The sequence below is a fragment of the Eulemur rufifrons genome, chromosome 3 (genome assembly GCF_041146395.1).
Source record: "Eulemur rufifrons isolate Redbay chromosome 3, OSU_ERuf_1, whole genome shotgun sequence".
In the NCBI taxonomy this organism is placed as follows: Eukaryota; Metazoa; Chordata; class Mammalia; order Primates; family Lemuridae; genus Eulemur; species Eulemur rufifrons.
Window position 1 is genome coordinate 60,007,972 of NC_090985.1, and position 15,664 is coordinate 60,023,635.

The following is a 15,664-nucleotide window of genomic DNA, read 5'->3' on the forward strand; positions in this document are numbered from 1 at the left end:
AGGTTAGGGTTATGGACACAGGATTAAGGGGGTATTCTTATTTCTTAATGATTTGAGGGGAAAGGTAAAGTGAAATAGACACTGAGAAAGCAGCATGTGGAGGTGGAAGGCACCGACCTCCCACCATCTGTCCAGCACCAGGTGCTGCTGCGGGTACAGTGCTGCTCTCTCTTCCCGCCTCTGTGTCAGCCATCCTTAATCCCCAGCCTGCTTTGATCCCTGGACACCAATGGAAAGCCACTGTTGGGAATGGTGTCCAGAGCTTCAGTGCTTCTGCCTCTAACTGATTTCCATGGTCCCGAATAGCCTTGGCAACTTCTAGCTGGGGTCACCACCCCTATCATCTCAATAACCTCCAGAGAAACAGATCTGTTCCCCTCCAGCTACAACAGTTCCCCACAGTACTAGCCTCAAACAGAAAAGCAGAAGGATCACAACTGAAGACAGTAGAGACGGTTTAACAGTAAAAGACAACTCTCTTGTCTCAACAGTTTAAGCTTTGAAATATTTCCCAAGCAGCTAAGGAATAACGATGGTCACAAATGCTCCTTAGGGCCTTGGAGGTTTCTTGTTAAGGACCAAGGACTTCAAGATAATGATATTATCCCCTGCCAAATCCTGCTGCTTTATTGTCAACTGATCAGAAGATTTTGGCAGATCTAATAAAGTCAGGCTGGACATCTGACCTCTGTTTATTCCCAGAAAGTCATCAACTTGAAGCAGCAATGTAGTCCTGGTGCCAAGCCCCAGCTTAAAGCCTGACTGATTATGATCCAAGAAACTAGAGAAAGCTTAGAGTTGTTGTGGTTGGCTTGTTTCCATCTCCTCAGATAATTTTACCGAAACAATGGTGTGAGTGAGACACAGGCTCCCACACCAGGAAGAAAAATGAAATAAGGAGTCAGGACCTGCTGGAAGTAGGTTTGCTATCTTTTCCTGGAGCCTCCTAGTTCCCAGGTTAGGACCAGCAGGCTCCTGTTTGCCAATAACCCACCCCCATCTTGCTGTGTGGAAAAAGATGTCTGTTTCTTAGGTAAACAATTAGGGTCCCATGGATCAGGCCATCACCTGGGAAGGAGGGGCACAGAGCAGTTTTCCAGTGGGTGCACCTGCTTACCCTGGGCTGGACTGCAGGAAGCTGGGGTCATTCTGGTCAGGGTTCACCTCTGACCCCTGACCCCAATACCTGCCTGAGCACCCATCTACATCAACTTATGTGTGCCAACAGCCAGCACATCTCAGGAGCTGTGGGGCCGAAGAGCCTAAGCATCATTCCCAGGTTGCACCCTGTGGTACTTATGGGATGGCAAACTATCCTATGGGAAAGGAAACAGCCACAAAATACAAAGCAGTGGACAGGAGAGTGATATGTATTCACAACATTTTGACCCCTGGTTTCTAGGGTTGAGAGTGGGTGAGGGAGCAGAGGGAGTGTCTTATTTCATTCATGATGCCCCTTAACTGCTGTAGCTGTCCTCTCCTGTACCCACAAACCTGCTACGGTTATTCCCAGGCTGCGGGCAGCCTAGGACCTGCAATCAGACGTTCAGATCAGGGGCCCTCCTGGCATTGCTAATCTGACCCTGGCCCTTCTCTCAACCCACTGATTTTGGAATTCCATGGTCCTGTCCACTCTAGAGCCAGCCCCATGACAATCAAGCCAGATCAGCCTTGTTTAGTTCACCTGGGTGAACTCTGGCTACCTGCTGGGCTCTCCTGGACAGGGCTCGTGCACATGGTGGCAGCTTCCCAGTGCCCTTTTGCAGTGGCTCTCCCACCTCCACTCCCACCTCCTTCCTCTGTCCAGCAGCTCTCCTGCTCTACGGCAGCCACTCCAGAGGCTGCCTGGGTACCAGTCATTGGCTCCTCACCCTCCCTGGCGGCTAGCTTCAGTCACCCTGTTTTCTGAAATGTACCTCCACATCACAGGCCACTCTAGGCTGCTTGAGCTGCACGGTGAGCAGGTTGTTTTGCTTGCTGTCCTGGGCACAGTCAATCTCTGTGACGGGGAAGGCCTGCTGCTGTGTGTCCTCGCTGATGCTCACCACGAAGAGCACTTCTGATGTCAGCAGCAAGCACCCTTCATGCTCCTGGCCTGAGCCCCTCACCAGAACCACATCTAGGGCCATGTGGACTTCTGGTCTGCCCAGAGACTGAAGCATTTTCCTGTTTAAAGGGAGGAAAGTGAGGCTAGGAGTCAGCTCTGGAAAGGGTCACTTATCAGTGCTCATTATTTACCAAGGGTTGGCATGATCCCACCCAAAGCTCCCCAAGGGCAAAAGGCCCTCACCAATCCATTTATTAATTTTAACTTGAAATGTAATTGCCAGTTTATTCTCAAATTCATTCTGGTCAAGAGAACCTGGTTCCTCCTGGGGGAAAAGATTCCCCTTGGCCCGGCTTAGCTCCTTGTCTTCTCATTAGAAATGGCACCCTTAATCAGAACGCTGGTTCCACAGGGGATCTCAGGGCTTCTCACAGGCCTGGTCTCTGCGCACATGCATGTTCCTCCTTGGGTGGTAGGCGTGGAGCAGAGGAGTTGTGCAGCCAGCCCCAAACCTGGGAACAGCAGCCTTTTCCTGGCCCTCTCCTGTGCCCTTGTGCTGCCCCAGATGCCAGTGTCAAAAACGGCTGGTCCGCTCGGGCTCCCCTGCAAGCATGACTCTTCAGCTTGAGAGCAAGCCAGGGGCTGTTACTGTACAATGTGGATGTAAAGCTCAGCACGTGTCTCAATAATCTTACCAGACATATTTGACATGGCTATTTGGAGCCCGGTCAGCATGTAGATCACTTGGCTGATAGCGTTGTTTTGGAAGCTGAGAAAGTCCAGCTCCGTGTAAAATACCTGTGGCAAGAGAAGTAAGGGAGTTTTATTAGTTGTTTTCTGGAAAACAGTTCCATGCTACAGTGATGTCATCTGCTTAGAGCCATCCATAAAATGTTACAGATCCAAAATGATGTCACATCTTTGGAAGCAAGCGTATAGATAATCATTAAACATTACAATGCTCTTAACCCAGGTGATCTTGCATTAGTAACAAACTATGAGTGTGCTACAGTCCAAGCATAGACTAGCAATTAGAGGAAGCATAGTGCTCCTGAGAGTAACTGGTCATGAACAATGGCTTACACATCATTTACAATTTATGTGTTAAAAAAGTCTAAAGTGTTAGTTGACTTCCTTAATATAACAATACTTCTGTATCTGCACTATGGCAAGTCAAAGAATAAAAAAACAGCACATACATAGATACACACAAAGGCACACCCTTTGCCTAGATACAGTATTTAAATGTTAAGCGGCTTAATCCAGCTGTTAAGCACGAATCCATATACATTTATGAGCGCTCGTGGGGCCTCTGGTTTATTACCTGCTCTCCCTGGTGCCAGTACCAAATGAGGGCACCCAGCAGCGGCCACACAGGCCTCTAAAGAGACTCCAGAACCAAAGATGGTACAGCATGTGTGCTTTCTGAGGGCTTGTAAATGTTTATAAACGAGGCATAGTCATTAGACTAAGAGTTAGTGGTTTGTAAAACCTTCAGCTTGGTAATAAAACTTTTACAAGAGTGATGGAAACCAAAAAGGCCATGTGAAGCTCTGCTGTGAGATACTCTTACATAAGGAAGAGTTCCACAGCCCTGGGAAACACAGTGAGGGACAGTGGCATTTTCAAAACCAAAGGAATTTGTGAAGTATGAGTTGATTTTACCTCACTGAAGTCAAGAGCAAAAGGAATACCATTTTTATTAATGTATAAACATTTGCAAAGGGCGAGTTTAACTTTTTCCACCCATAAGTTGTAGCAGTTCTTATTGTCAGTTTCCCTGTGAGTGCAAATGTCATCCACAGAGAGAATGAGAGCAGGGAGGGAAAAGCGAGGAGGAACACATGCGTGCGTCTGTGTGGTCTCCTAAAGGATGCTTTCGGGTGGCTGCACCAAGTGTGGCCATTCATCTCCCACCCCCTTCCTTTCAGACGCTGCTTTTACTCTCAGGTCTGGCTGTCTCTTATCGAGACCGGCTGAGGTGCGGGGTGCCTGCAGTGAAGCGTCCCGCAGACTGGATGGCCAGACGCAGGCTGCTTATGTGTCTGACAAACGGAAGAATGCTCCTGTGGCTTGTGATACTAGCTGGACAGCCTGCTTGGTGACCAAAATGATGATGCTAATTTTAGGTTAGAAGGTAACAATTCTAGTCACATTATTTATGGAAAGTTATTTTAATGTGCTCTGCCAAGAATGCAGAAAATAAGCAAGGGAGGAGGTGCTTCCTTTCACACACACGCATTACTCGCGTGTGCACACTCGTGCGCGGGCAGGGGCCCTGGCTCGCCACCCTCCAAGTGCAAGCAGTGCCACAAGCCCAAGTCGGCCCCAGCTGTCTGCCAGGGGAAGGGCTTTCAGCTGCAGACCACGCGCCTCTGCTGCCGTTGGCCAGGAGACTCGGCCCGGCCCCAGGGAGCAGGATGGCGCCTGCAGGTAAGAAGGCCACCGCCAAGCCCCAAGAAATTACTAACCGATTTCCTGGTTCAACAATTTTATTATTTTTTATTAGTAGTACAATTCTACTCTGTTTAAGCATAAAGAGAAGAGAATGATAGCTACTTTTTTTTTTTTTTATAAGTTTTTAACGCCTTTGCCATGTGAAAGGTTAGATTATTTCAGGGAATCCTTGGTATAATAATGCAAATTAATCAGTAATGTCTCAGTTGGCCTGACCCACTTTCCACCGACTTACCGTAGCCAGTCTGTGACACGAGCTCCGCAGCTCCTCCGATGGGCTTCGTGAACACGCCCATGATTCCTTTCCCCACACCAGAGATAACACCTTTGGCCTTGTGTCCTGCTGAAGCCTGAGCCTCGGATGTTTTCTGGAAGTTCTGCATTGGCTGATCCACTATCCCAGCAATCGCACCTGAAACAACAAAAGCCCTCAGTAAGGACACATGCTTGAAATCCTCAGAAAATGAAAACCTCAATCTGGAACACAGTTTTATTTGGATTGGAAACGAATCCCCACCCTCATTATAAAGTTCTTTACTACACATTTATTTACCAATTATCTAAGTACATTGAGGGCTGTTTACGTTAGACATTTATTATCTTCATGAAAACACAATGTTCAGGCTAGGTTTGGTCCACACAGTCAGGATCTGTGAAGTTTATTTCAAGATTTAACAAACATGTCAGACTATTCAAAGTGTCACCCATATGCCTTTCCCCAGAAACCAGGCAACACAGTTTAGAGAGAAGAGCTAACAGTTACTCAGGAGGAGAGAAAGCCTGCTCAAACTAGCATATTTTCACTGAATCAGGAGGATGAAAAAACTGGAAGGAGCCAGCCCCTTTCTGAGTCCTCACTATTAACAGTAATCATTTAATAATAACTTAATATGCTAATTTAATAATTATTTAATAGGGGAAATTGCTGATATAGTAATTATTATTTCCATTATAGGTAATCTATACTGAGTGCTTCCTAGCTGCTGGGGACTGTGCTAAGAGCTTTATCTGTATGAGACCATTTAATCTTCATATTTCTAGGAGTCAGGCATTGTTTTATTTATTTTTTGTAGAGACAGGGTCTTGCTATTGCTCAGGCTGGTCTCGAACTCCTGGCCTCAAGTGATCTTGCCTCAGCCTCCCAGAGTGCTGGGATTACAGGTGTGAGCCACCACGCCCAGCCTTCAGACATTGTTTTTATCCAAATTTGAACACTGAGGCACAGAGAGGTTAAGGAGTTTTTCCCAAGGTCACAGTGCTGTTAAGTAGTTGAACCTGGGTTTGAATCCAGGGTGTGTGAGTCATAGCCCAGCTCTTTATGGCCAACCTATTTTTTTTTTTTTTTTTTTGAGACAGAGTCTCACTCTGTTGCCCAGGCTAGAGTGAGTGCCATGGCGTTAGCCTAGCTCACAGCAACCTCAGACTCCTGAGCTCAAGCGATCCTCCTGTCTCAGCCTCCCGAGTAGCTGGGACTACAGGCATGCGCCACCATGCCCGGCTAATTTTTTCTATATATATTTTTAGCTGTCCATATAATTTCTTTCTATTTTTAGTAGAGGTGGGGTCTCGCTCTTGCTCAGGCTGGTCTCGAACTCCTGAGCTCAAACGATCCGCCCACCTCGGCCTCCCAGAGTGCTAGGATTACAGGCGTGAGCCACCGCGCCCGGCCTTATGGCCAACCTATTGATACTCACTTATCCTGTTTATAAAATAGGCTCTTCCTCTGCGCCAATCTTGGAAAAACTTCCTTCTTTCTCACTTCAACTGAGGTTTGGCCACTTTACCTTCAGTTTAGAATAGCTACCAAAACCCAGCTTCACTACTCTGCTTTCAAGGCAACACTTTTCTACACTGAGCTTGATGGTGCTGACAAACGGAAGGAAGCCCTCACGCACTCTCCTCTTCTGAGGATGCATCCTCCTAGCTCCTCCCGAAGGAAAGGCCTCACCAGCCCTGATTTTTCTCATGATGGTGTACAGAGCATTCCCTAACTCAGAAAGAAGTGAAAATTTCTTTACAATTCTTGACAGAATGCTGTTTTCGACTCAAACCTACTAGGACTGATGAAAATGCACAGTCCAATCAGCCGGGCATGGTGGCGCATGCCTGTAGTCCCAGCTACTCAGGAGGCTGAGGCGGGAGGATCGCTTGAGCCCAGGAGTCTGAGGTTGCTGTGAGCTAGGCTGACGCCACGGCACTCTAGCCAGGGCAACAGAGTGAGACTCTGTCTCAAAAAAAAAAAAAAAAAACCAACAACAACAAACCAAACAGCACAGTCCTCCTGGTAGAAATTCTAGTACATGTCAAATCCCATTATTCCAAATGCCACTAATTCAAAGTCTCTTGGGTAAACAGAGATTTCCAGGTCTCAGTTAATGACCTGCTAATTTCAAGCAATATTCCATTGAACAAAATCCAGTAAAATAAAAGGCCAGTTCCTGCAGGTCAATTATAAAGGGAATGTTCTTCATGGATTCCATTCCTCTAGGTTTTGACAGAGACATTTAAATTTATGCACTGACAGATTAAGAATGACCTGAGGCGACAGGTCTGTTTCCCAGCCTAGAATAATACTGCCCAAACCTCCTAAAGAAATGACAGGTAGGCGGAGGAAGCTGCTCCCAGCCACCCAGGCCACTCTGGCTATCAGGGGCAGGGGGAGGGGGAGGTGTCCCTTTCTCAGTGCCCTAGATGGCCAGGCCTGGCACTTGGGCTGGGAGCTCTCCCCCATCCCCTTTTCTGGAATCTGAGACATCAGATGCTCTGCTCTCCATCTGTAAGATCAGCAGCCAGAGTGGTCACACAGGGAGAAGCAGGAACCCTGGGTATCCTCTTCAAATCACTGCGTAGCACATAGTGCAAAGTGAACAGCATCAAACCAAAGCACACAGCTTTTGTGATTCCATTATCTGATTTCTCTGAAAGGTCTCCATCTTAAGAGTAAAAAACTGGAGTAAATATGTATAAATTGACCAATAAATTAAATTATCACCTGTATTTCTGGTGGAAATGTCTTTTCTCAAGTGCAGCTTTCCATTATGATTATTACTTTTTTATTTTTTGTAGAGACACAGTCTTACTATGTTGCCCAGGCTGGTCTCGAACTCCTGACCTCAAGCCATCCTCCTCCTGCGTTGGCCTCCCAAAGTGCTGGGATTACAGGCATGAGCCACCACGTCCGGCCCATCATGACTGTTAACATTGGGCTGGGTGGCAGGTGGTTACTTCATTCAGAATCTCCCATTCTCTTTAATGTGGCAGCCCTAACCTCTCCAGGAACACAGAGCCGGGGCCAGCTGTGAGCACCCACACAGGTGCTGACGTCTGTCTGCTCACGCGCACACAGGTATCGCCGTGAGACTGCCCTTTGATCTTCGGTTTCTCCTGCCACTGGCCACAGTGCAGGCTCCAGTTACTGTGGCTTTGATAGATAGACTATCTGGGCATCCCCGAAAGCAGAAAGCCCGAGCCCCATGACAAGGTGTTACAGATTCTAAGAGTTAGAGAAGGAGCTGTCACATCACCCTCAGCTCAGCACCAGAACCCTTTACTGGTCTGTCACACACACCAGCACCTCACTGGTCACCAGGTGCTGCTGTCTCCCTCGCTGTGCTAACGAGCTGGAGAAGAGAGAGGCCGTGAGCGACTAGCAGCCGCTCCATGGTCTCTGCATCTGCTCCTTGAAAGAGGCAGCTTCTCTCAGGGCTTCAGAAGGCTCTCTTCTTAAGTATAATCCAGCTAAATCCCACAACTGGTAAATTATTTACTGTCATATACTCAAACTCCGCTCTAAGGCTTTAAGTGGTGGAAATTGATCCCAAGACTCGTCTGTTGGCATCAGGCCCACGGGGTGGGCGGCCACATGGAGACGGCTGTGATGTGACGAGAGTGCAAGGAAGGACAGGCCGGAGGGGGCTTCCGAGACTGCGAGGCCGCAGGGCACCGGGAGCTGTTGCCTTTTGTATCTCGGGCTGGAGGGGGAGGACTTTCTTTGTGGAACGAGGAAACAACTGGGGCCTTCCCTCACCTCTTCTGTGACTTGTTCCCCAGCCTCAGGCAAAAAACACTTGGTCACTGAGCCAAGACAGTTCTGGCCTATGTGGCTATTTTGATGCTGCCCCTTACCACATGGTGCAATTTTATTTCAGACACTTTTTTGTCACAGTAGCAGAAGCACAGGCCTAAGCTGGGACACCAGCTCACTGTTCCAGAGAGAAAGGAGACCCACAGAGTGTAGTGGACATTCTGCTGGTTTTGACCAGAATAGATTAGCAAACTGAGAAATTCCCAGCTAACTGCAGACCAGCCTGTGGTGCAGACTGTGGGATCCAGGGGCGACTTCTGGGGACGCACAGCTCCTCAGTCACTCACTCAGAAGGGAACCTTTCTGATTCACATGGTCATGGCCTATTTTGCTAGGATTCCAAATGGCATAGCCAAGAGTGCCCATGAAGACAGAGTGTGGCCTCTGGGGACCCGGCAATGCCACACAGACCAGGCAGCAGCCGGAAAGCAGCACGGGTCAGAGAAGCGATTTCCAGCACCTGCCTTTGTACTCCTGAGAAGGAATCAGGTCTGAAGGGCGTGAGCACAACCTTTCTCAGCGCAGGCTCCAGGGCATGGTAGAAAATGTGGGTATTTGGGGAACAGATCTGGTAAATGTGGGCAAGGCTGATGCCAATTCTGCAGGCTAAACTGTTTTTCCAAAAGCCATTGCTTCTGGAAAACTGCTGTGGAGCTCATCCAAAAGCCTTAGTGGCATCGCTCGGCCAGCAGACACTTACCCCTGCTGACCGGGGGCAAGGGCACGGCAGCTGAGACTTCCTGTGATTTTCAAGTGCCTCAAAACACTCCACAGTGTCCCTGCGAGGGCCAAGCAGAGCCGAGAAGGCCCCCCGAACCCATAAACATTTGGGGGAAATGTGTGTCTTTCCTATCCTGGAACTTTTAATGTTCAATCTCCCCCCAAGCTGGTATCTCCAGGCCTGGAGCCCTCCGGGGGTAGGTAAAAGGGCAGAAGGCCCAGGTTCTTGTCCTTGCTGCAGGTTTGACCTGGGCAAGTCCTTTACCCTCATCTATGCCTAGGGTTGTGACAATCAAGTAAGATGACACATAGAAAAGTACTTTGTCAACACTAAAATATTCTTTAAATGTGTTTTTATTAATCGGGTCCTTAATGTTTCTGTCTTATAAAGGAAGAAACTGAGCAACTAGAATTTCCATTTTACCAGCATGGGTTTCAAACTATTACGTGATAATGGCTCTAATGTCAATTAGGCACTGCATTGTATATTGCAATTTCCAACACCATTTCTGGGAATGGATTAAATGGTGACAAATCTATAATTTCCAAACTGAGGTGACTCGGCTGGTCCTATTCCCCCTCTCTTCTTCCTGCCACACATCTGGTAGTTCTAGGACCAGGCATTTTGAGACAACCCAGAGATTATAGGGGACACAGACAGACTCTTGAATTCTTAGAGGAAAGGAAACTGGTTTGGGCCAAGCTTGAGATCCTCACTGTGAACCCTGTGGAGTCCAGAAACAGACACACTGCTCGAGGTGTGTGCTGGGCTAGGCCTGGAGCTCCAGTGGGCCCGGCAGCAGGCCAGTGTTGGCAGATGCAGCCGGTATACAATACACGGAGGAGGGATTTATGTCACCCCCAGAACTTATAGGCTTCTGGAAATTACCAGAGATGCAGAAAGACTCCATGAGCCCACTGCAGTTTTCACAGACAAAAGGATTGCCTTGCACGGAGGAGGATAGACAGGATACAGTGATTATAGCAAAGATCAGAGCTTTATGGCTTCCTACCCTGTCCGCCATGCTCTAAAGGGTGACATCATCAGGGCAGATTCGTGACTCCTCACAGAGCTGATTTCTACCACCAGGCACAGTCTTATACAGTGGAACCTGAGTAGTGGCTGGGGCACCCTGGTTTCTCTGGAGCAGGACGAAAACAGAACCCTCAAGCAGGAAGGCAGTCAGGGAGTCAGGGTAGAGACAGCCACGTGCCAGACAGCTCAGGTCTCTCTGATCACCTGTAAGCTCCAAGAAAAGCTGGGATGGAGGGAAGGAAGCTCTCAAGATCAGAGCAGACGCACTTAAGCCTACAATTAGCATAAATAGGTCCCAAAGTCCCAAAACAATGACCTTGAGGCCCCCAATATAACTTCATTGTCAGTTCCTCTGGTTACAGCCACTTAATCTATTAGACTAAAGTGAAAATGCTCTTGTCATTGCTCAAATGCCTCTTTTTGCTGGGACATTCTTGGAAACCAGGCAACTCTTATAGTTCCCTTGCTACCATAATACAGTGACTCTAGGTGCTGTTTACCAAACATGAACTCGTGCCTGCCACTATTAATGCTGTTTCCAGCCCAATGAACAAAAGAGGAGCCCAGTTTCAGAAAAGGGAAGAACTTGCCTGAGATCACAAAGAAAGGACTTGGACACTCTAGCCTGGGGTCTGGGGCTCCTGAGGGATGTGTCCACCCACCACACCACCTTCCCGAAAGGTGACACCATTGCCTTCGGGTTGCCGAGGCAAGCCAGTGGGCTGCTCCTCTACCCACATGTTCACCCCGGGTCACTAGCGCCCCCGTTTCCAGGCACTATCGAATGACAGTGCCCCACCCCACTGAATGTTATTACTTAAATAATTTCTAGCAACTTAACCTGAACTTGTAACATTTTACTACTTCCTCCCAGAGCCTCAGCTGGCTGTGGTTGCAAGTTGAGGAGTTGTGTATAGAACTGAAGATTGGAGAGAGGACAAATCCTTTCAAGCTCATCTTTTCTATCCTTTGGTTTGAGCTGCTTTTGGTCACTTTGATCTCTGCGAGGCGCACACTCCCTCAGATGCACAGAAGGCATATTGCCAAGCAATACAGTTTTAAATTCCTTTGCAAACAAATAAACAAAAAATACCCTTGAAAATCCTGCTCTGCAAACTCTCAGCTCTGAAGCTTCCTTTTTATAGATTTTTCCAAAGCAACTTATTTTCAAACATTTGTAATATTTTGAAATATCCATAGTGATCTTCACCTCTAACTATACCATCTGGCTGCTCGACAAATAGTAATTGCTCTGAGGCAGGCAGACCTTAAAAAAATTAAAATTAAATAAAAGGAAAAAGTAGGCTCCTCACTGAAGTTTACATGACATTCGCACATTGCTCAAGTGCTTCTCAAACAAAGCCAGCACCGGCTTTGGGGGTGCGGGAGCTGGTGCTTCAGAAGGGTGGGCTATTACTCACTTCAAAGCAAACAGCTGAATGCCGCCGTCCTTGTGTGGACACCCCTATGCTCAGGGGCCTCTGATGGAATTATTATTTCCTATGAAGAACTGCACCGAGGCCCAAGAGACACCTCACACAGAGGCAAAGGCAGGCACAGCACGTGTGTGTGCAGGTGAGCCTCCCAGGCAACCGGGCAGGTTGTGGGATGGCCCCTGTCTGGGAGGTGGGGTCCTGTTCCAGTGTCTCACAGGTACATGGGAGGGACCAGGGCGAGTGCCTCATCCTCTGTGAGCACTTCACAGCCACCTCCAGGGAGAAGGTGAAGCTGCCAAGTCCTGGGAGACCCTGCACCGCAGGCCGCCTGCGGGAGTGCAGCCAGGTGGGAGTCCCCATGGCCTCTGCCAGATCCTTACCGAGCAGGCTGATGCCCAGCCGGGACAGGCCCTGGCGCAGCCCCTCACCCAGGCTTTCCGGGAGCTGCCGCCGCCACTCCTCCTGCCGGTTATAGTGCTCCTCGTCCAGTGAGAGCCGGTCCATGTTCCGGGCCAAGCTCGTGGCCAGGTTGGTGATGGATGTGAGGGTACCTGAGGGCACAAGAGCACAGGGTTGGCTTCCTCATTACAGACATGGGGGACCCCAGGGCAGTGGCCCCAGAGGGCTGGGGGCAGTGGGGAGAAGTGGCCGTAGGAGCATTTGTGGCCCCTCCAGGACATGCCTAGTGGTGGGTGACAGTGGCTCCCTCTTGGGCAACCTGAGCAAGAGCCTTAAGAAAATGAGCTGAAGATTAACATTTGCCCACAAGGGTGATGGTACTCCTCAAAAGGGTAAGGTAACAATCTAGGTTGCCAGAACCAGGCCTAGAGTTTTACATCAAACTATCCTTCATTATCATTTAATTGTCAAGGCTTGGTTAAAACTGCTAGTTTTTCTGCAGGCTTAGATCTGGGAAAAACAAACTAAGAAACCAATAAAAAAACCAGTTAGTTTTGACATCCTCATTGAGGCCCAATTTTGAAGGTTAAAATGTGCCTGCTCTGATTTTAAAGGGTAAGCTCATGTTGCTGAATTTTAGATTGTAAAGAAATGTTTCCACTTTAGGAATAAACATTATTTCCTCCATATTACTTCAGCCATAAAAAAGGGAGACACTAAATTTTATCATTTGACATTCTGAGGAAATAGTTATTATGCCATGGAGAATATGTGCAATTTTGATATTTAGGATCTTAACTGAAAAAAGCAATAAAGGGAGTGGATCACATGAAAGCCATGATTCGATCTGGTTTTCCTAAGAAAGGCTATTTCAGCATCTTGCTTAAAATAGTCATGGTCCCTTCTAGCAGGTCTGCATCTATCTCAGTGAGCAAAACTGAGTGAACATCCATGGACAGATCTGGACGCTAACCAACTAGCTCGTTTGTTACCGAACATCTAGTTTCAAGAAGAAATAGCAGTGTCATTTTCATGCTGCATCTTTACCATAATCTGAAAAGAAAATCCACACACAAGCACGCGTGCACACACACACGGATACCAACAAACCAAAGAGATTTTGCTAAGAGAAGGAGAGAACAAGTGTAAAAACATTCAGTGAGTCAGCATGCTAAAGAACCACTGAAGTTCAGTTTAGCAGGTGTTGGCTGTTTTATTTTAAAATGCAAACAACAGAACCACAAAGATTCCAGTGTCAAGAGTGAGAAATCTGCCAGTGACTCATCTGGTGAGTTTCTGCAGCTCAGCCCCAGTCTCCAGGATGACTTGGGGCCTGGGAGGGTGTCCTTTCCATTGTCCGTGGAATTTGTTTGTATTGTTCTCTTGCCAACCCCCCACCTATAGTATCCCACTCCCTCTATGGATCACAGATACTCATATTTCAAGCTTGAGTCTTCTTTTGAGGCCTTCTAGAGACTTCCACAACCTCCCCACTCATAACGGAGTTGCAGCACTGTCTATGGTAAAATGCCCTTCGTGGGGAAGAAGCCCTTTGCCCTGTTTTCCCTGTCTCCTGCTGAGAAGTCAAAGGGACTCAGATGGCCCTTGTTAGTTCCCGAGTCACTGCCAACCTGACCAAAATATCATCAAGCAAACACACAGAGATAAAACTAAAACATTCTCCTTGTGGGAAGCACTTGGGCCTCGGTGCCCGATGACTGTCTTGGCCACAAGATGGCACTGTTTACGTGTCATGCTGGAGAAAAGCTGGCGGCTTCACCTCCAAATCAGCTTCCATGTCAAAATGTATCCATATCCTTAAGAAAGTTATGACAACTGTATCTACATTCAAAAAAATATGATGAGGCAACACAGTGTAGGATTTCTGATGTTTAACAGAAATCCTGAACACCTTTACTATTTCTGTATTTATCACATGGAATAACAGTTGAGCCAGCGCTTGTTTTCCCAGTGGGAGGTTTAAAATTCTGAAACATTTTCACACACTACAGGCAAGGAGTGATCTGTTTAAAACATAAGACGTTATATATGAGCTTTGTTACAAATCCAAGCTTTCACTGCAAGCTAACAAGCCAAACAAAGCTACAGGCAATCTGAATGCATTTCAAACTTTAACACATTCTTTAAAAAATAAAGAACAAGACAGGGAAGGAATGAAATTAAGGCATGATTACAAGGAACTGAAATAGCTACCTTTGGAAATGTGCCTCACAAATGATGTCGTCCCTCTGGAGACTCCGCTCACGAAGGCTCCGGGGCCCCGGGTCAGCCCCTCGTACGGCAGCTTGAAGAAGTCAGCGATGCCGTTCCCGATGCTCCTCACCAGGCTCGCAGGGCTGCCGAGGATCTCCAGGGACCCAACCACCCAGCCTGCAGCGGGCCAAAGGGGAGCGGTTAGAGAAACCTTAAATGCAGCACTTTCAACATTTGTGACAAAGTGACCTATTTTCCCTGCAATCCATTTTGCACACTAGAATTGAGAATGTACTATGCATGCTTATTTGGAGCAAAATAAGGGAAATAACTCATTCACTGTGAATTCATAAATGGCAAACTTTCATACTTTATAAATCAAAGTGATCCTCTGGTGGCCCCACAAATGGCTTTAATATGACTTCCTTGCTGGAGCCCCCTGTACTCCTGCTAACTGGGATCCATGTGCAGGGGGTGCACCCCCACCCTAGCCCGAGGAAGGCGCTTTCTTGGGCTGCAGGTGTCTGCAGGCCAGGACTTCTCAAAAGCTCCCTGGGCAGTGGAGGCACGGGGATGAGGAGGAGATGCCTGGTTAGGGGAGGACGCCAGATGCTAAATGGGGTGTTGCAAAGGGGATGCAAACTTCTGACAAGGACGGAGGAGTTATTTTTAAGCATTCCCAATCCTACCAAGTTGAGTGCTTCCCTTTGGAGCAGAGCTAGAGCCAGACAAATGTCTCCCCTTCAACCCCAGCTTTGGTTGTGTAAACATCAGTGACAGGGACATACTGATTAGGTTAGCAAGAGGGGCGTGTTCCCTGTGAATGTCCCAGGAGGGTGGCCTGGATCTGGTTTTCTGTTCAAGCTCGGGCTTGCCAGGAGCTGGCCTGCTCTGTGGCCTGAGTGTCCCGTGGGAACATGGCTGTGGTGTGGGGTCCAGCAGAGGCGGCTGGTCGCCTGCCCCCTGGGGTGGGGATTTGGGGCTGTAGGCCTAGGAGACTGGAGGGGCAGGCAAGGGCCAGGGGCTAAGGAGAGGAGGAGTCCAAAAAGACAACTTCCTCCAGGAATCCACTGACCACCCCCAGCCTGGCGCTCAGAGCCCATAATGGCAAGGCTGTGGGGACAGGACTGTGCCAGAGCCATCCCTCCCTCACCAGCAGGCTCTTGGAGGACAGTCCTGTGACAGAGATCCTCAGTCCAGTCACCAGTCTCAGAGGATCAGGAAGGTGTGGGTGCAGGAGCCCAGCCTGTGTACAGAGGGACATTTTTAAA

At 48.2% G+C, this 15,664-nt stretch overlaps 1 protein-coding gene across 1 annotated transcript in view; it reads right to left on the reverse strand.

Moving 5' to 3' along the window:
- The window catches only part of VPS13B (vacuolar protein sorting 13 homolog B), a 754,271-nt gene that overhangs the window by 2,969 nt on the left and 735,638 nt on the right, over nt 1-15,664 (reverse strand). Inside the window, exons 57-61 of the mRNA XM_069465462.1 lie at nt 14,394-14,570; nt 12,161-12,331; nt 4,740-4,916; nt 2,743-2,845; nt 1,917-2,166 (exon numbers count right to left, since the gene is read on the reverse strand). Coding sequence (XP_069321563.1) covers nt 1,917-2,166; nt 2,743-2,845; nt 4,740-4,916; nt 12,161-12,331; nt 14,394-14,570 — 878 coding nt within the window. The remainder of the gene's footprint in view (nt 1-1,916; nt 2,167-2,742; nt 2,846-4,739; nt 4,917-12,160; nt 12,332-14,393; nt 14,571-15,664) is intronic.